Genomic DNA, 21,848 nt, shown 5'->3' on the forward strand with positions numbered 1-21,848 from the left:
TGAGCCTTGCACAATCTAAGGAATAGGACCCTGGAGTCCTCTGCTAGAGGGCTGCCAGGACCCCCAGGCTGCCACTTGTTCCTTTACTCATTTGCAGTTTCACTTTCTCAATCCTTCTTTCATCTGTTCATTCACATCTACTGTGTACAGACACTGGGGCAATGGTGGACAGGACAGACAAGTCCCTGCTCTAATGGGACTGACATTCTAATGGGGACAAAGGGCAATGAAGAAACAAGCACCTAATATAATGTGAGATGGTGGTAAGTACTATGGGGAAAAATAAAGCAGGGTAAGGGACTAAGTGCCTGATGCGAGTGAGGCATTAGGAGGCTATTGTTTTAGATAGGGTGATCAGGGAAGGCCCTTTGGAGGTGGCAGCAGCTGAGCAGAGACCTGAACAAAGTGAGAGAGCTGGTCGTTTAGATATCAGGGGAAACTGTTCCAAGCAGAAGGAGCTACAAGTGCAAAATCCCTGAGGCAGGAATATGCTTGATGTGTTGGAGGAACAGTAAGGAGGCCAGCATGCTTGGAGCAGAGTGAGCAAGGAGGAGAGTGGTGAGAGGCAGATTGAGCTTCTTAATGCGATGTACATATTAAGAGCCTTAGTGTTATTTCAAGCGCAACAAGAACCTAATGGAATGCTAAAAGCTGAGGATGATGTGATGTGATTTCTGCTTAAAATATCACCTTGGCTGCTGCACAGAGACTCTGGAGTAGGTAAGGATGGAAGCAGGAAGATCTGTTAGACTGTTAAGATGTCCAGGCACAAGATGAGTGGCTAGGACAACACTGGCAGCAGTGACCAGATATGGAACATATTCTGAAGGTGGAATTTGCAGAGTCTGTGGTATAACAGAAAGGAAGGATAATGCCATATTTTTACTGGATCAGGTGGATGAACTGTGATGCCATTTACTAAGGTGAGGAAAAAGGCAGAAAATCACAAGTTCAAATTGGGATATGATGAGTTGAGGTATCTAGTAAACCTCCAAACAGAGATTGAGCATGGCGTTGGATATTAGAGCCTGGAGTTCTTGGGGTGATGTCAGGGCTGGACATATAACTTGGGAGTCCTTGGCATATAGGTGTTATTGATAGTCACAGGACAAGATGGGGTCCCCGAGAATGAATGTAGCCAGAAAACATATTATGGCCATGTTGGGAGGCAGATAAGCCACCAAAGGAAGTGGAGAAGGAACAGCCAGTGGGGCAGGAGGAGGCACAAAGCCAGGGGAAAGAGGGAAGGCACCTGGACCAGTGCTGCTCCCTGGCAGGGTAAGAGGAAGGCTGAGAAATCACCATTGACATGATGACGTGGAGGTCACTGGAGACCCTGAGAAGAGGGAATCAGTTTAGAGGACTGGCGGAAACAATGGCCTGACTGAAGTGAGTTCAAGAAAGAGCAGGAGGTGGCTCAGTCAGCTAAGCGTCTGACTCTTGGTTTCAGCTCAGGTCACGGTCTTGCAGTTTGTAAGTTTGAGCCCCACATCAGGTTCTGCGCTGACAGATTGGAGTCAGCTTAGGATTCTCTGTTTCCCTCTATCTGCCCCTCCCCCACTTGCTCTCTATCTCTCTCTTTCTCAAAGTAAATAAATAAACATTTAAAAAAGAAAGAGCAGAAGGAAAGCAGGAACAGGAGAAAAGCAAGTGCAGACAAGGCTATAGATAACTCCTGTGAGAAATTCTATTCCCAAGGGGAATAGAACAAAAGAGCAATAGTTGGAGGGGAGATGGGGTCAAAAGAGGATTTCTTTACAGATAACTCTTACAGTAGTTTGTTCAGTGAGGGGAATGATGCAGAAGAGGGAAATGTGATGATGGCAGAGGGGGAGAACAGCAGCAGCCATGCCCTAGAATGAGCTAAGGGGTGGACGCCTATTCACTTACCCACACACTCTGGCTCTCAATTTCCCCTGCCACCTGCGCTGGCTGCCTGGGATGACCCATGGGGACAAAGTGGGGACTCTGCCACCCCCGCTAGAGTCACCCTGTTACACCCCCACCACAGGCGCTGACCGCTCTGGAGTGGGGTACCAGGCAACAGCCCATTTCATCAGTGTGGGGTTGTCCCAGGGCAGAGGGCTGTTGACTGCCTGGGGTCAGGGAATGGAAAGGCCCACAGGTCAGGCTGAGAGCCAAGCCAGGGGCTCCCTTCAACTCTGTCCGCTCCTGCCATTATCTTCAGCCTTCTGTAGAGGGTTCTAGAAACCTAGCTTCAAGATCCCCTGTCCCCTGGGGCGCCTGGGTGGCGCAGTCGGTTAAGCGTCCGACTTCAGCCAGGTCACCATCTCGCGGTCCGTGAGTTCGAGCCCCGCGTCAGGCTCTGGGCTGATGGCTCGAAGCCTGGAGCCTGTTTCCCATTCTGTGTCTCCCTCTCTCTCTGCCCCTCCCCCGTTCATGCTCTGTCTCCCTCTGTCCCAAAAATAAATAAAAAACGTTAAAAAGAAAAAAAAAAAAAAAAAGATCCCCTGTCCCCATATCATCTGAACCCACCTCCATGTGCTCCACACCCGCAAGTCCTTCCGGTTTAGAAATTCTGGAACCGCTGATGGCTTGCACCTTCCGCGGAACAACGCCTATCCTCACGATGGACCTGCAAGGCGAGTATTATTGTCCCATTTTTCTGAGTAGGAAACTGAGATTCAGGATGTCTAGGTCTGTTTGGTACCGAAGGCCGCTTTCTTTCGGCTCGGCCAGAGGGAGGCGCATGGGGCTGCTCGAGCTACCAGCTGGTCCCAGGACTAGGCGACCTGCAGACCAGACCCCGCCCAGGCTCTGCCCAGACTCCGCCCCATCAAGGGAACGCGGGCAGCCACAAGCCTTCCAGCTCAAAGTAAAACGGGACTTCGCGATTGGGCGGAGCGGAAGGATTGGGTGGGGCTTCCCAGTTGTAGAGAGGCCGCTCGCAGGCGTGGCTTTGACGGGGCGTGACCTGTGGCTCCGCCCCCTTCCGCGAGCTCAAAGCGGACTGCGGCCGTGGGGGCGGGGTCAGAACACGGGTGGCCGATCCCAACGCGGTTCTGTGGGGCCAGCCACCGAGCAGCGCCTCGGCGGGGCCGAGCAGGTACTGGCGACCGCGCGGGCGTCTCGGGCTGGGCCAAGCTGAGGGCAGGAGCCTGCTGGGGACCACGGAGGGCGCTGGGGTCGGGGCCAGTGTTGCGCTTCCTCTTGCGGGCCTGGGGCCCTGCCTCCGCCCCCGCCCCCGCCTTCCTGCGGCGAAGCCGGCTGCGGCAGGGCGGATTGGCGCCTGCGCTGCTTCCTGCGCCCGAGACTCTGCCAATGCTTTGGGCCCGGGTGGGGGACAGGGGAAACTGAGTCATGTCGGGATGGTAGTAGGCCTGTGTGGGAGGCACCACCCCCATTGGACTCCAGGATGAGCCCCCTACCTGGCCACGCTTTGGGATCCTAGCCTTCTCTGATTTCCATAGGGGCCACGGCCCCTCTGTGCCGCCCCCAGCGCCTGGGAGTCCTCATCAGCCTCGACCCATCTGGGAATGGCCAGGACCCGCTCCAGCAGCCTCCTTCCCCACCCCTCCCCCTCGCGTCCCGAGCCCCCGTGTGCTCCCTCCGCTGGCTCCGCACAGTGTCAGCTTACACGCCTTATATAGTCCGAGCAGGCTTCTGCGAGGCCTGCCTGTCGGGACCTGGGGGCGGGGGAGAGGAGCGCCGGCCCCTGACTCACCCTTCGGTCCGAGGGTTAAGGCTGGCTTGGAGGGAGTCCATGTCAAATTAGCTCTGCGGCCCACTCCTGAATGAAAAGAACCTCAAGACTGAGTGAAGGGACCCCCTCATCATCCAGTCCCTGGGGGAGGGGGGGACGGGGATTGCCCCTGCCTCTGCAAAGTGAGGTCTGCCAGCCACACCTGACAAGATGTATGCCTGCTGGTGCCCTGGGTGTGTTCAGAGGCTGCTCGTGCCTTCCTGGCACCAGTCCAAGGTTGGTATCCAGAGCTGGGCCTGCCTGTACACCCACCATGCTGTCCACTCACCTTTTCTTTCCTCCCAGGAGCAGGCACCATGGATTCCTTCAAGGTGGTGCTGGAGGGGCCTGCACCTTGGGGCTTTCGGCTGCAGGGGGGCAAGGACTTCAATGTGCCCCTCTCCATCTCCCGGGTGAGCCAAGGTTGTGGGAGGTGCTATTCCCAGGGGTCTTTGGGTGTCAAGTCTGTGGTGGGTGATGGGAAGAATCTGAGCAGGAGTGAGCCAGGTCCAGTAGGGCAGGAGGTATCTAGGTCCAGAGATGTGGTGGGCACCCACCACAAAGGCTCTCAACCAGGTGGGTACTGGGAGAGGAGCACCCACAGTTCCCCAGCACTGTCTTGTACTTGATGCCATTCCACAAAGCTACTGGGGCCAAATCTGAGGCCCCTGGGGTATGCCCATTCTGCAGCAGGGGAGCCTGAGGTCTCCAGGAAGTATCTAACCTGCTTGAGGGAGCAGTGCTTGGAGCCAGGCTTCAGGAAGAGCACTCTTGACTGCAGGATCTCACTTCAACCTCATTGCCACCTGGGAAATAGCAATTGTCACCCTGTTTTTCCAAATGATGGAACTCAGCGCTCAGAGAGGTGGAGGGACCCTTTCAGTGATTCCTTGGCAAGCAAGGATTTGAATTCAGGCACTGGGATGGTCTGCAGTTTGGTGGGGAGGAGGACACTCTCCAGCCTCTGTGAGGTTCTCTATCTTCATCCCCTGGTGCTATTTAGGATGCAGTGGCCTCTGACCCGAAGCAAGGGTGTGGAATGGGGCTCTAGGGTTCTAACTTCAGCTCCTGAGGGCCTTCCCTGTGAGGGGCGGAGCTGAGGGGCTGGCTCCTCCCTGTGGCAGGGGTATTGCCTTATAAGCCCAAGAATGCAGCCCCACGCTGGGATGGCCAGCTGGTGGCTGGAGTCTGCAGAGGTGAAAAAGGCTGGCTGAGGCCTGAACCCCTAAATGCCATCGGTGGACTCCTCAGTGGGTGACCATGAGGCCATGGCTCCAACTGTAGGGTCAGTTGTGGGACACAAAGAGGGTGCCCAGAGAGAATGAGGCCAGCCTTTGGGCTGGTGTCTGTGGCCTGAGGGTCAGGAGGGGGTAGGGACTTCCTGCCCCCACATCGCCTGTCCAGAGAGGCCCACCCATGAGCCCAGTGGGCAGGCAACTGTTGGCAGGAAGCCCAAGGCAAGCATAGCCTGGTGGGGGCCAGACGGTTGTCTAGGCACTGCACAGCCTGAGAAGGGCCCCAAGATCAAGTTTGTCTATGGGAGTTGGCTTGGTGGCCAGGGCAGGCAGGCGGTCACTGTTCTTTCCAGGGACCTTTCCATGGGGTTCCCCTGGAAACTGCCCTGCCCCTGGGTAGCTTACGGCAGTGGTCCCCCAACTACACAAACCCACCTCTACGCAATCTTCAACTCTTGCCAGCCCTGAGAACGTATTCTACATCTCCCTTTCCGGGAAAGTGCTGACCACTGTGGCTGGGGAGCCATAGGCTGGACTCTGAGAACTCAGCTTCTTCATTGGTGGAGATGGGCAACATAGTAGCCTGAGGGATGGACTTTAAGATGTGGCCTGTTGGGGGCACTCTGGGCCTGAGGTTCCTTGTCAGCAGCCCCAGCTGTGGGTGGGGCCACAAGCTGAGCCCAGCCCTGGAGTTGGACCTGGGCCCTGATGGGTGGTGGGGTAGGGTGGTCTTTTCTGAGGTAGGCCAGCCCCTCCCTCCCCCCTGACCCCAGGGAGGAGGGAGGGGCTAGGGCTGGCTGTGGGCCCAGGCCTGGGAGATGAGGTAATGTCTGAGACTTGGGGGTTGGGCCGCTCACTGGAGCCCTTAGGCTGACTCACCCCCACCCCTTGCAGTGTCCAGCCCTCTGGCTTTTCCCCTCCTTGAATCCTCAGGCCTCCCTGCTTCTCTAGCCACCCCACCCCACCCCACTCCCAGGGTTTTCTCCTGCTTCTCTCTCCACCTCTCTGATCACTGCTCTATCCCTCTTGTGCTTCCTGTCCTCCTCAATCAGGAAAGGAAATTCCCACCCCTCAATTCCCCACCCCTCCCTGAGCGCCAGCTGCTCCTGCCCACCCCCAAGACCTCTATCTACCTCAGGCTCAGCCCACACCTCCCAGGAGTCAGCATGTGTGGGTAGGGAGTGGCTGGACCAGGTTTCCCTTCTATTGACTCACCATGACCTTGAGTAAGTCACTTCCTTTCAAGGGTGTCCCTTTTCTATGCTCATTATAAGGGGTTGTTGGATTGAACTGAAAGCAAGAGAGATCTAGGCCCCAGACCCAGCCAGAGAGTAGCAAGTTGTTCTAGGTGGGCTGACCTCTGAGTTGGGTCCCAACACCCAGCAGAGGTAGCCTACTAGTGGAGCCTTAAGGTCAGCGTCAGACCTGGCCCTGCCTCTTGACTAACTGAGCAGCTTGAGGCAAGTTACATAACCTGTCTTTTTTCTCATGTGTAAAATGCATATAATCTGAGACTCCACTCCACAGGTTGTTGGAAGATTCACTGTTAGTATGTGACAGTACTAGGTGCTCAATAAATGTAAGCTGTTTTTGTTACCATGTAGCAGATGAAGAAGGAGGCACCCAGCTGTCTTGCCCTTGTAACCTCCCAAGCATGCAATAGAGCCAGCTCTCTCTTCTTGCCCTAGTCAGTCTTGCTGTCAGTCTCTGCATCTGGTCTCTCTGCCTTCTGGAGATCTCTCTGGAACCTCCTACCTCCCCTCTCCCTTCCTCAACTCAGTCTGTGCTTCAGCCCACTAGGGAGCCTCCTGGGGCCACGGATAGCCAGTCGCAGTTCTACACCCCCCCCCCCCGCCCCCCTGACCTATGAAGTGTGAATTTGCCTTCCAGCACTTCCCCCATAAAAGTCTACTTAATGCCAGGCTTCTTGCCAGAAACCTGGGCAGCCCTGTGGGCTTAAACCCATGAACAGCTGTCCCACCCCTTTCTGGGTCGCTGCCTCCGGGCTAGAGGGCCAGTAGGGTCCAGTGGGATTTGTCAGGGTTACCTCTATCAGGGGTCTGGGAAATACCCCACTGGAGCTTTCAAACTGCTGATGGCCCCTCCTAACCTCAAGGCCAAGTCCTGGTTCCTTCCCCGCCCCAGCACTCAAGGCCATCATTAAGTAGACTCTCTCACCCCCTGGGCAACACATCCCGTTGTCCTTTCATCAAGGCCCACCACTTCCCAGAAGTCCTTCCTGGCAGGCTCAGTTCATGCTAGTGGTGACCATTACTGCCAGCCACTATTACCTTATTTGCCACAGGAACCAGAGATTCCCAAGGCAGAGCCCAAAGGATTAGGGAAGAGGGTGATGTGGCAATTGAAGGCTTGGGGGTGACACTCTTTTACAGCCCTAGCTGACACCTTGGGCCCCTTTCAAGCACTTCATGGGGTACCTGGAGATGATGGGGGCCTGTTCCTGGCTCTCAAAGGGTCCTGGCAGATCCCTGCAGATGACTGCAGGACAGGGTGCTGGGATTGTAAGAGGTCAGTGAGAGCACCTCTCAGCGTCACAGAGGAGCTCACCATATGCACAAGCCAGAGGGTGGGCAAAATAGCCCAGGCAGGAGGCCAGCAGGGGGTTCAAGGGCTGTGGTTGAAGTTGAGAAGCTTGGGGTTTAACCTGAAGGTGGCTGCTTGTTGACATCATAGCAGTTTCTGGGCTGCGGGGAGGAGGGTCATGGAGGTGAACAAACAACTAAATAGTGATTGGGGTGATTGTGAGGTTCAGGTGAACTCCACCCCTCCCAGATTGTTTTAGTATTCAGCAGCTGCCCAGAAATATGTTGAATGAAAAGGCCTCCAGGTTCTAGAAGTGGGGCAGCTTAAGCAGAGTTGACTAATGTTGGCTTCAGTTTGGTCTGCAGAGGCTTGGGCCTCCATGACCTTCCATCTGTCTGCAGCTGACTCCTGGAGGCAAAGCTTCACAGGCAGGCGTGGCTGTGGGTGACTGGGTGCTGAGCATCGATGGTGAGAATGCAGGGGGCCTCACACACATTGAAGCCCAGAACAAGATTCGTGCCTGTGGGGAGCGCCTCAGCCTGGGTCTCAGCAGGTACAAGGGCCCTGGCCTGTCTGGTGGATGGGGGCACCCTCAGGCCTGGCCTCCTATCACCCCTTCCCCTTCTCCTCCAGGGCCCAGCCGGCTCAGAGCAAACCGCAGAAGGTAGGCAACGGACGTGGGACATGTGAGCGAGACATCTGGGTGGTTGGAGGGGTAGGATTGGACTATTGGGCTGACCTGCCCTCCCTGGCAACTAGGAGCCTTGATACTTCCATCCCTGGCCTGGAGTAGAGGATGGGGCCAGAGCTGGGAGAGTCTGGGAGACTGGGAGTTGGTTCCAGGGGCTGCCGCACGGTCTGGGCACCATGCATGACTGCCTATCTGTCCGCTGCCTTCCGCTGGCCTGTGCTACAAGCCGTACTCGTCTGCCCTTTGGCCCGCGTGGGCTGAGATCATTCCTCCCAAATGGGCCCCTTGAAACCTGAGCACCCCCCCACCTCCCCTAGGCCTCTGTCCAGATGTGTGGGGGTGGGGCTGGAGCACCGCTGTCCTCTCCACGACACGCCAGGGGGGCATTCACCTCCGGCTGAGCGTTCCCCCTGCCCAGCGTCCTCCCTGCCCGCCCTGCCCGGCTCTGTCTCCGCCCAGGCCCTGGCCCCTGCCGCGGACCCCCCGCGGTACACCTTTGCACCCAGCGCCTCCCTCAACAAGACGGCCCGGCCCTTTGGGGCGCCCCCGCCCGCTGACAGCGCCCTGCAGCAGAATGGGTACGTCGGTCCTGCCCACCAACCTCTCACGCCCACGCCATCTGTCCAAGGCCCCAAGCCCGCTGCCCGCGCTGCTGCTCAGTCTGCGTTGCGCCTCAGCCCGGCTGGAACCATGAGGCAGATCCGTGCGGCAGTGACCCCTGGCGGCTGGGGCGGGGGCTGTAGATACAGGGCCCCTCTGAGGGTGTGGCTCCTGCCCAGGGTCTGCCCTCCTGGAGGCTCTGAACTAGGCAGGGTCCCCCCCACTGGTGGCCTGGGATTGGGGTGTGGTGTCGGGCCAACTGAGCCCCAGACACTCAGTACAGCCTTGCCCCTGGCTACTCTGACCCCTTGCCATTTTTCTTCTTCCTTGTGTCTGTCCCTTTGTCCCTTTATCTGTCCATCTGTCTATTTCCTTCACAGGTGCAGACCCCTGACAAGTCAGTGAGCCCCCTCTGCCTGTTCCTTTCTTCCTTCCTTTTGGCATTCTGGGCGGTGGCCCCTCCCTACCCTAGTTGCCCTCCTTTCCTCTCACATAGCTACCCTCCCCACCCCTCACCTAGCAGGGCCCTGGCCTTGCCCTCCTCCACTCTCCTAAGCACCATAGCCCACATGCACCAATGCTGGGAGGGGCTGCCCCCACTACCCACCCCCAGCATGAAGTTCTGAGCCACGCCCTCCCCACAGACAGCCGCTCCGGCCGCTGGTTCCAGATGCCAGCAAGCAGCGGCTGATGGAGGACACAGAGGACTGGCGGCCTCGGCCCGGGACAGGCCAGTCCCGTTCCTTCCGCATCCTTGCCCACCTCACGGGCACCGAGTTCAGTAAGTGCCAGCCCAGGGCAGGGCGGACTCTCCTGCTGGCCCCTAGCCTGGGCCTGGGCTCAAATGGAGCCTGCTCTGGCGCCCTGTGACCTTCTGCCAGGGCTCAGGGCTGGGGTGGCCTTCTGTCTTCCCTTGGTCAATGCCTGCCTCTGCCCTCTCAGTGCAAGACCCGGATGAGGAACACCTGAAGAAATCAAGGTAAAAGGATGGGCAGTAGCCCCTCTTTCTTACCTCTTGTCTCTTCCATTCCAGCCACTGCCCTATGTCTGCTTCTGAGGGTCCACAACCAGGGCTCTCCATTTTCCTTCCTTCCTTCCTTCCTTCCTTCCTTCCTTCCTTCCTTCCTTCCTTCCTCCCTCCCTCCCTCCCTCCCTCCCTCCCTCCCTCCCTTCCTTCCTTCCTTCCTTCCTTCCTTCCTTCCTTCTTCTTTTCCATCCTCCCTCCCTTCCTCCCTTTCACCTCCTTCCTTCTACTTCCTCCTTCTTCTCTCTCTGCCCCCCCCAGGGAAAAGTATGTCCTGGAGCTGCAGAGCCCACGCTACACCCGCCTCCGGGACTGGCACCACCAGCGCTCTGCCCACGTGCTCAACGTGCAGTCGTAGCTTGGCCCTCACCGGCCGGCTGCCCTCTCTGCCTCTCTCTTCTGTTCCTCCCACCGAGGGCACCCCCCTTGGTTGCTGCAGCTTCTGCCTACCCACTCCTTTCCTGCCCCTGGACTGAGCCTCCTGCTGGCCTGGCAGAGAGCCTGGCTCTGTCTGACACTGCCTTCCCTCTTTGCCCTATGGTACTGCTATCTGCCAGGTCTGTGCTGGCTTAGGCATGGAAATAAACATTCTCAGCCCTGCTTTCTCCGCCTTTGTCTTCTATCTTTGTGGGCTTGTTTTGGGTGTGGGGGTGTTAGGTGTTCAAACCCAGTGTGGGCCATGCCAGTCTGGGTCTCAGTGAGGGGTAGTACCTGCCATCAGAGCTAGATCTCTGGAATGAGGAAGCCTCAAGAGCTGCCTCAGAAGGGAGAGCCCTTCTCCACCTCCCAGTCCCACACAACATACCTGATGGCTAGAACCTGACTAGGAGAAGCTGCCCTACACATACCTATCCCAGTGGGACCTGGAGTCCAGCCCAGCAACTCTCATGTACCCAGTCATCTCCCATGGGGCCAGGAAGACCAAGGTTGGGGGGTGGGGCCATGCCAGGAGCTCCAGCCATACAGGGCCTTGAATGGCAGATCTTGCAGCCAGGTGCCCAGGACAGAAGCCCCAGCCCCAGCCTCAGCTACACCCCAGGAACCCTGGCCTGGTGAGAGAGAGTGGGCTTGGGCCTTGGGAAGGGTGGGTAGCCTCCAGGGGCATGCAGGGTGAGGGGGGGGGGTGCTCCAAGTTGCCCCTGGCTCGACCCTCTGACACTTGGGGTCCCTGGGCAACCCCCTGGAGCCACTTTCCTTGGCCCTGGCAGGCCCTACCACCCCCAGCCCCACTAGCCGCCCACCCTGGGCTGTGGACCCTGCATTTGCTGAGCGCTACGCCCCGGACAAGACCAGCACGGTGTTGACCCGGCACAGCCAGCCAGCCACACCCACACCTCTGCAGAACCGCACCTCCATCGTGCAGGCAGCCACTGGAGGAGGCACAGGAGCAGGTGGTGGCAGCAATGGCAAGACTCCCGTGTGCCACCAGTGCCACAAGGTCATCCGGTGGGTGGCCCGGTTCCTTTCCTATCCTGGCCTTTCCTGTCCTAAAGCCTGGCCCTGGCATCTTTCCGACCTCTGCTCCCCCGTCTGCCTCCCCACTCATCTCAGCTGTCACTGTGGGAGGATAAGGATTCAGTTCCCAGTTGCATTGGGGGCAGGGACCTGGCCTAGGTCCTCAGATTCTGCATCCTGCATTACTTCCCCCACCCCACCCTGCATCAGCCTCTATCAGTGTTTGCCCTGCTGAAATGGAGGAAGTACCAACAATACATTCAAGCAGCACCCCTAGAAAGGCTGCTGTCTGGGCAGGGAAGGGCCTGCCCCTCCCAGCTCCTCTGCCTCTCCTTCCTGCTCACTTGGTCTCTGCCAAATCTCTGCTCTCAGAGTAGACAGGCCAGAGGCCTCTCTCTCCTTGCACTGTTCCCTGGGGCCCAGCAAGGTCACACAGCCCCCCAGAGTCAGTATGCTGGCTTCTAGAATCTTGGTAGTTCTCAGCCCTGGTCTCGCACTGCTCTCGACTCCTGTCAGCTCTCAGGCTCTGCAGAGAATCCCCTTCTTCAGACACCCTCATTTATTTGGGACCTGCAGGCCCTTATCCAGGCCAGATGGACTAGGCAAGTGGGACAGGGTGGGCACCAGGGTCGGCTCAGGTACCTACTGGTTTTCGGAGCTGATGGGCACTCTGGGCCTCCCGTCCCCAGGGCACCAACTCCTCTGGTTTGTCTCATTAGGCCCAAGTCAGCCGCCCCCACCCAATGTAATCCTCCTTATTCCAATGCTGCCTCTGTCCCCATCTCTTGTCATCAAAGCAGCACAGTTTCATCACTGTGTCATCACTTGGGTCACCTCCCAAGCCTGTTTCTCCTTTATTTGGAAAATTGGGAGAAAGGGTTTCCCTTCCAGGCTTCAGAACAGGTGTTCACTAAACCCACTTGGGCTCTGGCCAGGACCTCCCACCTCTTCTGCATACACTCCCACTTACTGCCCTCGCCTCCCTCTTAGGGGCCGCTACCTGGTGGCACTGGGCCATGCATACCACCCTGAGGAATTTGTGTGCAGCCAGTGTGGGAAGGTCCTGGAAGAGGGCGGCTTCTTTGAGGAGAAGGGTGCCATCTTCTGCCCCCCCTGCTATGATGTGCGCTATGCACCCAGCTGTGCCAAGTGCAAGAAGAAGATCACAGGCGTGAGTAGGGCTGGCAGGTGGGTGGGAGGGTGAATCTGACCCTGTCAGCATTGAGGAGTACTATTGAGCAACTCTTAGGCCTAGAGGCTCTCCTGTCATGAGCCCTTTGGATCCTTAGCAGCTTCATAAACAGTCTGCTACATTGGCCTCATTTTGTGTTAACCAGGATCCTCTTAACAAATGACCAAAATCCTGCTCAGAGGGGCTCAAGCAAGAAAGAGTGTACAGGTTTCCCCGGTTCTCTGAAAGTAGAGTGTTCCTATGAAAACTTTCCCAAGCCAAAATGGCATAAAGTGAAGAAGCAAGTACTGTTCATTTATATGGAAAAAAAACTTGAGCATTCCCAGACCCAAAAAATAACCTCTTGTAGGCTTTTCTGGTACCTTAGGACACATCTTGCTAACAGATGCACGAAGTAAATTGAGATAAAGCACAGATGCTCATAGACACAGTTCAGAACTGTGGCTGCTTGATGCTGAGATGCTGAGTGTGGTTTCCAGGGAAGGAGCTGGGCGGGGCCGCTTGCTGCTCAGGGTACAGGGTGTGTGCTGCCTCAGTAATGGCTCACTACAAAACAAAACGCTGAACGCTGTTTTCACTTTTCGCCTTTCTTCCTAAAAGCAAAATTCCTTATCGGATTCCTTTCAGTTGGCGGGTCTCTCATAAAAGTGAGGTGGTGTAACATTGACATTCGAAAAGCGAGGGATATGTGTATCAGCTCAAATAATCAGAACGCCCAAGGGGCACCAACTTCAGGCCCTGCTGACTGCAGGTCTCGGGGTCATCAGGACTTTTTCCACTACTTGCGTCTGTTTTTGTCTGCGTTGGCCTTGTTGCCCGCGTACTTTTCCCAAGAAGGTGGCAAAGACGGTGCCACAGTGGTGCCAGGGTTACATCTCCCCAGCTTAGCACTGCAAAGAGAAGCTTGCACCTCCGTGCAAGCTGATGCGTCAAGGGGCCCGGTGCTGATGCTCACTGGAATAGCTTGTGTCACATGCCCATCTCTGGACCAATCCCTAGGACTCGGATTAGCCAAGCCCAGGTGACACCCACCGAAGCAGGGGTCAGGCAGCCCTACCTGAACCATAGACTGAGTGAGGGAGGATTGGTTCCCTGAAATAAAACAAGATGACATTACCCAAAGAAAGAAGGTAGGTGCTGATGAGGCCAAAATAAGAGATGCTGGCTGTGTCCGTGGGATTGCATTCAGCTGCAATAACTAAACCTTACCGCAGAGATTTAAACAGAAGCGGTTATTTACTTCAGCCATAAGAATTCCAGAGTTGGGGCGGCTGGGTGGCTCAGTTGGTTAAGCGTCCGACTTCGTCTCAGGTCATGATCTCACGGTTCGTGAGTTCAAGCCCCATATCAGACTCTGCCATCAGCGTGGAGCCTGCTTGGGATTCTCGCTCTTTCCCTCTCTCTGCCTCTCCTCTGCTTTCAGTCTGTCTCTCAAAAATAAAAAAAAAATAAACATTTAAAAAGAATTCCAGAGGGGCACCTGAGTAGCTCGGTCAGTTGAGCATCCGACTCTGGCTCAGGTCATGATCTTATGGGTCGTGGGTTCGAGCCCTGTATCAGGCTCCGTGCTGACAGCTCAGAGCCTGGAGCCTGCTTTGGATTGGATTCTGTGTCCCCCCTCTCTCTCTGCCCCTCCCCCACTCATGCTCTGTCTCTCAAAAGTGAATAAAGATTAAAGAATTTTAAAAATAAAAAAATAAAAATAAATAAAAAGAATTCCAGAGCTGAAACAGCAGCTTAAGGATGCCTATTAGTCTTTTCCTGCCTTTGGCTCGGAAATCCTTAGCATGTGGACCCTTGTCCCCAAGCCTATCATATCATGGTTACCAGATGACTACTCAAGCCCCAGGCCTGATATTCTTGTATATTCAGGCAGGAAGGAGAGGGAAGGGCCAAATGGCATTATTTTAACAAGGTTTTGCTTTTTGACTCTGGAAGAAAAACCAGAAACTTGCATCTTCATCTCTGTGTTTGGAATTGTTATCCTATGAGCACCTGGGCTGTAGGGGATTTTGGTAAACTCAGTATTTTAGCCTTTGTCTCCCATAAGAAAGGAAGGGGAAAAGGAAGAGGGTCATGACAGGCTTTGGGGAGGCCAATCCATAGTGTCTGCCATGTCAGTGCATGAGAGGACAGAAACTGACAGGTAACTCACTGTGTCTGAAGGGCATAGAACTATGGAGTGACAAAGCCAGAAATGCAGACACTCAAATTTGTGATTCAAAATCCTGTTCTTTCCGGGGCTCCGGGGTGGCTCAATCGGTTGAGCATCCAACTTCGGCTCAGGTCGTGATATTACAGTTCGTGAGTTCCAGCCCCACATTGGACTCACTGCTGTCAGCACAGACCCCGCCTCAGATCCTCTGTCTCCCTCTCTCTCTGCCCTTCCCTTGCTCATGCTCTCTCTCTCTCAAGAATAAATAAAAACATTTTAAAAAATAATAATAATCTTGATTTTAAAAATCCTGGGGTGCCTGGGTGGCTCAGTGAGTTGTGTCCAACTCTTGGTTTTGGCTCAGGCATGATCTCACGATTCATGGGTTTGAGCCCTGCGTCGGGCTCTGCACTGACAGTGTAGGGACTGCTTGGGATTCTCTCTGTCTCTCTCTCTTTCAAAGTTAATAAACACTAAAAAATCCTGTTCTTCCCACTGAAGCTAAGCACACAGTAGAGCCTGGCCATATTTTCTGCAGGGCAACCTAGCTGCCAACAGGAGCCAGGCTTGGGACTTTGGTCAGTGTGTGTCATGAGCAAAGAGTGATGGACCATCTGCCTTCCCCCATTCATTCTCTTAAGTGTGGGCAGTGTGCCAGATAGTGTGACCCATGCTTGAGGACACGTTGTGAAGTAACAGGCCCTGCCCGCAGGAGCTCACACTAGGATGGGAAGACTCAGAGGATGTCAGGAGCCAAGGGTACAGTCAGAGGCAAAGGGGGCAGAACAGGCAGGGTGAAAGCTAAAAGGGTTCCTGTTGTATATGTATGGAAATTGACACCCAGAGAGGAGGAGAAACTGCCCAAGGTTACAGAGCATGAGAGCTATGCTGGAGTGGCCCCAGGCACTGTTGACTCCCCGCTTGGGCTCTTCCTGACATTTATGCCTCTCCTTATTTCTGGATACAGAGGCAGAGGTACCAGATGTGGCCAGAGAGCTCTGTGGTGATGTTCATATTAGTAAGGATTACTTTGAGCATGAGCAGTAGAAAACTCAAAATAGTGGCAGCTTATTTCCCACTTAAGAAAGTCCAGATGTGGGCAGTCCAGGACTAGTAGACAGATCTAGGCTTCTGTATCTTGATCCTTGGCCATTCTCAGCACAGGCTTACTAAACAGTCCAAGAAGACCCTTGAGCCTCAGCTAAAAATCTCCACGTTTCAGCCAGCAGGAAGCTGGAAAGGGAAGAAGGAATGGAAGTCTTGTGGCAGCCATCTTTAGAAGATGCTGCCACCCAACCCTTGTGCTTCCATCCCATTGGCCAAATCCCAGTCACATGACCCTGCTGAGCTGTAAGAGAGGCTGGGAAATATAGTATCTTTGGGGCAGTCATGTGCCCAGCAAAAAATGGAGGTTCCATCAGTAGACAGGAAGGGGGAATTGGATATGATCACAGTCTTTGTCACTGTAATGCCAATTTGTGTTGTGGTGCACTTAAAGTGTGTAGGCATCCGGCTTCACAATTGTACTATAGGAAGTCAGTTTGGTATTCCCGTCTTTTAGATGAGGGAATTTTGCCCAAGATCATAGTCATTTCCCAGCCAGGCTAGGCCATACCCCATTAAACTGTTTTAACAGAATGGGCTGGATCCCAGAACCTTTCCTGAGCTGGGCATCTACAAATCAAGGCCCTCCTGTTCAATGACTGCTCTGTCTGTGTTACACTGCACTCTTGTCCTACCTCACTCCCCCTTCCCGGGTGGGCAGGGTTATCACCCAGGCCACAGATGGGAAGCCAAGGCTAATAGGGCCTGGCTGGCTCCCAGGTCCTGGAGTAAGCCTTGGGTGGCAAACCCTCTCGTGCCCCAGCTCAGGCTAATGTTCCACAGAAACTCAGGGGCCCTTAGCTTCCCCTCTTACAAGGACTCAGGACCTGACAAACTCTAGGAAGCCCCCACCTCACCCTGGGGGGAAGGTGAAGGAAGCTTACCTCCGCAACCTGCTGGGTGCTCCATGCCCTGTCTGCACCCAGAGCTGAGAACTGTGCCTGCCCTGGGAGATCAGCGTGGAGCACGAGGAGAGAAATACAGGACAGTCAAATTGTCTCAGTGGAGGTGGAGGGAAGCAGCACAGCATGAGTGACACATTAGATGGGGCCTACCCTGGTTTGGGGACCACATCTGGAATCCTATACTCTTTTCTTTTGTTCTTTCATTCTTTCTCTTTCTTTCTTGAGAGAGAAAGAGCACGAACCAGAGAAAAGGCAGAGAGAAGGAGAGAGAGAATCTTAAACAGGCTCCACACTCAGCACGGAGCCTGATGCAGGGCTTGATCCCATGACCCTGGGATCATGACCTGAGCCAAAACCAGGAGTCAGACGCTCAACCAACTGAGTCACATAGGTGCCCTTGGAAACCTATACTCTTTAGGCTCACCTCTCATCACTAGCCCCTCTCCAGTGCTCCAGTCATGTGGGCCCTTTCATTTTGCCAGTGTGCTGTTTCCCTTACCACAGGACCTTTGCACATTCTGTCCTCTCCACCAGGAATACTAGTTTAGCACCCTTTTTATCTTGTTCCTTCTCATCTTGGACTCATATCATTTCCTTAGGAACACCTCCCATGAGATGTAATCCTTCTACCAGGCTAGGGCTCCCACAGTTTGCTCATTACTTCCCAGTCCTTTTGCCCCATCTTTTCCCCAGGTGTGAACTCCATGGGCTGGGACCAGGGCTGTTTTGCTCTTGCTTTAGATTGGGCTCTGTGTACAGGAGGTGGTCAGTAAATGGTTGAAGGAATGGATGGAAGTGGCCTCTAAGCTGAACTTTAAAAATGAGTAGGAATTAGCTTGAAGAAGGGTCAGGAAAGAGCACTCCAAGCAGAAGGAATAGCTTGTATCACAAGGTAACACCTGGGAAGGGTGTGAGATGAGGCAGAAGAGGTGAGCGGGGGCCGTGTTAGGAGATTGGAGCTGGGGCTGATGAGGTCAGCTGTGCTGCAGCAAGCTTCCTCTGGGAAGGGGGAAACAGAGCTAGGGAAGGGAACAGGCTGCTGGGGCCTGGGTCAGGGCAGTGGGGATGGGAGAGGCAGACAGATTTAGGAACTAGGGCGTAAAATAAACACTGGTAACTGACTTACAGGTTCTTCTGGATACCAGCAGAAATCTGCCTCCCTGCTCACACATCCACTGGACCCAGCTCTGGGCTGCCCATGCTCTTGCCCGAGCCCCCTGTCCTGCCAGCTTGCCAGCTTGCAGCCAAGTTCCTTCCCTTGGACCCTTGGTCCGCTCCTTGAAAAGAGGCAACACCAGACAGTGGGAAGAGCCAGCTTTGAAGCTAGCCAGACTTGGGCACAAAACCCATTTCTACCATCTCTTGACTATGTGACCTGGTGCAAGTCACTGTCTCTGGGCCTCACTAAAATGGTGGCAGTAACTTCCTGGCCAGGATGGTTGTGAGGTATATGTGAGATGTGACATAGATGCAGAGGGCACAGATAGGCCGTCTGAGAGCTAGGTGCCGCCCACATGTCTTGCTTGGTCTACATTGTCCTTTTAAATTAATGGGCAATAGGGGCGCCTGGGTAGCTTAATTGGTTGAGTGTCCAATTTTGGCTCAGGTCATGATCTTGCAGTTTGTGAGTTCAAGCCCTCCATTGGGCTCGCTGCTGTCAGCACAGAGCCCGTTTCGAATCCTCTGTCCACCCCCTCCCCCTGCTCCTCCCCTGCTCACACTCTCACACACACTCTCTCAAAAATAAATAAACAACAACAAAAATAATAATAAATTAGTGGGCACCATTTGAAAATCAGATTTCACTTTAACACCTAGATTTCAACCTGACCCTTCCAGGCATTTCTGCACAAACTGGTCTTCACCATCCCTACAGGCAGAAATAGGTGCTCCCCCAATGACACCTTGGCAGGCACAGGGTCTGGGACCCCCAACATAAATGTAGGAGTATTCTTTTTTTTTTTTTTTTTTAACGTTTATTTGTTTTTGAGACATAGAGAGACAGAGCATGAACGGGGGAGGGTCAGAGAGAGAGAGAGGGAGACACAGAATCTGAAACAGGCTCCAGGTTCTGAGCTGTCAGCACAGAGCCCGACGCGGGGCTTGAACTCACGAACCGTGAGATCATGACCTGAGCCGAAGTCGGACACTTAACCGACTGAGCCACCCAGGCGCCCCTGTTAGGAGCATTCTTACAACAACCTGCAAGGCTGGGATTAGGTTCCCAGATCACAAGGGAAGGAACCAACTGTCAAGAGGAGGTAACTTGGCCAAGTTACCCAGCTAAGAAGCAAGGTCTGGTTGGAGCCACAGATCCGACCCCCTCAAAGCCCCACACTGCCCTCTGCCTGCTCTAGATCTGAATGCTGCTGACCCTGGTTGGCCCAAGGGTCCTCAGGATTGACAGCCGAGGCCAGTGAGAGCACAGACTCTCCCTGAGCCTCTGCTTCCTCCCACTCCAGTAGTGCAGGTTAACTCGCAAATATTTGCTGATGAGCACCCACAGAGACAGGCACTGTTACAGTACATCCACTAATAGAATAGTCACAACTCGCTCCCTCCTTGACTTTACATCTGAGCAGGAAGAAGGGAGGAAAGGCAGATGATAAGCCATAGACACAATAAGTAAATTACTTGGTGGTGTGTTAGTAAAAATGTTCAGGGATAAAGAGAACAGAGTTAAAAGTATTGGGAACATGGCATTGGAAAGGCAGATTGGGGGCACATGGGTGGCTTAAGTCGGTTAAGCATCCGACTTCAGCTCAGGTCATGATTTCATAGTTCGTGAGTTCAAGCCCAGCATCAGGCTCTGTGCTGACAGCTTGAAGCCTGGAGTCTGCTTCGGATTCTGTGTCTCCCTCTCTCTCTGCCCCTCTCTTGCTCGTGCTCGGTCTCTCTCTTTTTCAAAAGTAAATAAACATTTAAAAAAATTTTTTTTAATTAAAAAAAAAAAGGAAAGGCAGACTAGGAAGTATTAACTGGTGTTGTCAGAACGGGCCTCATGGAGAAAGGGATATTGAAGCAGAAACTTGAAGGCAGTGAGGGGTGAGACGTGGAGATACCTGGGGTAGAGCAGTCCAGGCAGAGGGGACAGCCAGCGTGAAGCCCCAAGACTGGCAGGCCCGGTGCATCAACCATAGGCAAGAGGCCATGTGGGGAGCTCAGAGGATACAGAGGCCAGAGGGAAAGGCAGGGAGGCATTCGAGCAGAGGGGAATGTGGTCTCACTCAGGTTGGTATCAGTCTGTAGGGGCAGAAGGAGGAGCTCAGAAGTCAGTGTTACTGTGCATCACCAAGGCCAGGGGTGCCTGAGGTTCACACCCCACGTCAGATAGGAAGTAAGAAGTGGGCAAGATCTGGATTCACCTTGAAGGCGGACCCAGCAGGAGTTCCTGGAGGATCCGATGTGGTGCATGAGAGAAAGCAGGGCATATGGCCTGAGCAGATGGAAGGATGGAGTTGCTGTCAACTGAGATAGGGACAGCTGTCAGGGAGGCAGGTTTGGGATACAGAGGTTAGGAGCTGAGATTTGGACACGGCAAATCTCAGAAACATAGTGGACATCCGCGGGGAGACCTCAGGGCCCGAGGCAGAGTGAGAATGGTGTATGTGCAGATGTAACATTTACCACAGGAAGGAAGAGGGCCCAAGGCCAGCCTTCCTGTGTCCCCAGCTCTGGAGAGGAGGGGCTGAGCTGCCTGGTGACTGTAGCATCCTCCTAGGAGATCATGCATGCCCTAAAGATGACCTGGCATGTGCACTGCTTTACCTGCGCGGCCTGCAAGACGCCCATTCGGAACAGGGCCTTTTACATGGAGGAAGGCGCACCCTACTGCGAGCGAGGTAGGGGGGTGGCAAAGGGGGGGCACGGGTAAGGGATGGGGGTGGGGCAGGCCAGAACCCAGTGCCCCCTTCCTCTCTGCCTCCATCCTCAGACTATGAGAAGATGTTTGGCACGAAATGCCGGGGCTGTGACTTCAAGATCGATGCAGGGGACCGCTTCCTGGAGGCGCTGGGCTTCAGCTGGCATGACACTTGCTTCGTGTGTGCGGTGAGTGCCCCCCTCCCTGGACTTGGGTCTCACCCCTGTGCCATGTTCTTTACCAGCCTCCCTCCCACCCCCTGCCTCTGGAATTCCTGAGAGGTTGGGATGGGGACTCTCCTGCCACCCCCAACCGCATGTGACTTGACCTTGGCTGTCCTCAGATATGCCAGATCAACCTGGAAGGAAAGACTTTCTACTCCAAGAAGGACAAGCCCCTCTGCAAGAGCCACGCCTTTTCCCATGTGTGAGCCCCTCCCATCCACTGCTGCCTCATCCAGCCCAGCCAGAGGGATTGCCAGTTCTTGAGTCATCACCCCAGATTTCTGGATAGGGTTGGCAAAGGTCACCCCAACCCCAATTCCTGGCCTGAGCCTGGGGTTCCCTGGGCCCTGCCCTACCCCCTCCATTTCCCCCCACTCCCTCCACCACCACCACACATCGGTGCTGGCCACACCAGTCCCTGTTCACATTCAGTGCCACAATAAACCTATATCCAGCTATGCCCCATGTGTGCTGCCTATGCATTAGGAAAGGTGTGGTTTGAGGCACAGCAGGGTGGAGATTAAGATGGTTTTCCCAGGGCTAGCCATCCTGGTTATCCTTGTGATGGGGACTTGGACAGCTCATGGTCTGCAGGAGGAGGTAAATGGGGATCGCATGTGTGGGCCCCAGCACCTACAGAAGTGGGGGGCGCCTAATCTGGACTGGCTTGGAGGTCAGAAAGGAGGAGTTGGAGGTACATCTGCAGAAATGGGGTATGGAAAACAGTGACAGCCAGAGTGAAGGCCCAGAGGTGTCAGCCCTGTGCTGCAACAGAGGGTAAGGCTGGAGAGTGCAGCCCTCAGGTCCTGGGAAGCCACAAGTGCCAGGCCAAGGATCTGGGACTTCATCTTGAGGGTGGGGTAGGGGTGTCAGGGCACAGAAGAGTGTGAAATAGGAAGCAACCAGTTCAGATTTGTGTTGTAAAAGAGTTCCGAGAACTGTGAGCAAGGTGGACAGAAGGAGAGGGACGAGGAGGAGGGGCAGGAGCCACAGGAAGGGAGGAGCAGAGAGTGATTTGGCAGAGATGGGACCCGATGACAGACCCCATGGAGCCTAGAGTGGGGGCCTGAAGGATGAGAGGTCAGGAGAGGCAAGAAGGCAATTCTGATACGCATCTGGAATATACCAGCCACTGCTTACACTGTCCCGTGCCA

General features: G+C 54.8%; 1 protein-coding gene and 1 long non-coding RNA gene across 9 annotated transcripts in view; one reads left to right on the top strand and one right to left on the bottom strand.

Annotated features, from left to right (window-relative positions):
• The window catches only part of LOC109502720, a 25,036-nt gene extending 21,491 nt beyond the window's left edge, over positions 1-3,545 (bottom strand). For all 3 annotated transcript variants that reach the window (XR_006583766.1, XR_006583768.1, XR_006583771.1), the window contains exons 1-2: positions 3,390-3,545; positions 2,497-2,596 (exon numbers count right to left, since the gene is read on the bottom strand). This is a non-coding gene — a long non-coding RNA (uncharacterized LOC109502720). The remainder of the gene's footprint in view (positions 1-2,496; positions 2,597-3,389) is intronic.
• Positions 2,941-21,152, top strand: PDLIM7 (PDZ and LIM domain 7). 6 transcript variants are annotated; one of them, XM_023259069.2, is made up of 13 exons: positions 2,941-3,067; positions 4,010-4,116; positions 7,884-8,035; positions 8,116-8,146; positions 8,633-8,751; positions 9,418-9,554; positions 9,716-9,752; positions 10,779-10,849; positions 11,006-11,243; positions 12,243-12,423; positions 20,330-20,450; positions 20,543-20,658; positions 20,814-21,152. In XM_023259069.2, exons 2-13 carry the CDS (start codon positions 4,021-4,023, stop codon positions 20,898-20,900), a joined length of 1,386 nt encoding a protein of 461 aa, XP_023114837.1. In that variant the 5' UTR covers positions 2,941-3,067; positions 4,010-4,020; the 3' UTR covers positions 20,901-21,152. The 6 variants fall into 6 exon arrangements, with proteins under 6 accessions (XP_023114837.1, XP_023114838.1, XP_023114841.1 ...); XM_023259070.2 differs by having other exon boundaries at positions 10,788-10,849; XM_023259073.2 differs by lacking the exon at positions 8,633-8,751 and adding an exon at positions 9,154-9,170.
• Positions 21,153-21,848: the final 696 nt, after the last annotated feature.

This window comes from Felis catus, chromosome A1 (genome assembly GCF_018350175.1).
Source record: "Felis catus isolate Fca126 chromosome A1, F.catus_Fca126_mat1.0, whole genome shotgun sequence".
Lineage (NCBI taxonomy): Eukaryota > Metazoa > Chordata > Mammalia > Carnivora > Felidae > Felis > Felis catus.

Coding starts and splice junctions, on each gene's coding strand:
- PDLIM7 (XM_023259069.2), top strand. CDS start 4,021: ATGGATTCCTTCAAGGTGGTGCTGGAGGGGCCTGCACCTTGGGGCTTT. Junction 8,147..8,632: donor CTCAGAGCAAACCGCAGAAG/GTAGGCAACGGA, acceptor GTCTCCGCCCAG/GCCCTGGCCCCTGCCGCGGA. Junction 9,753..10,778: donor GAACACCTGAAGAAATCAAG/GTAAAAGGATGG, acceptor CTTGAATGGCAG/ATCTTGCAGCCAGGTGCCCA.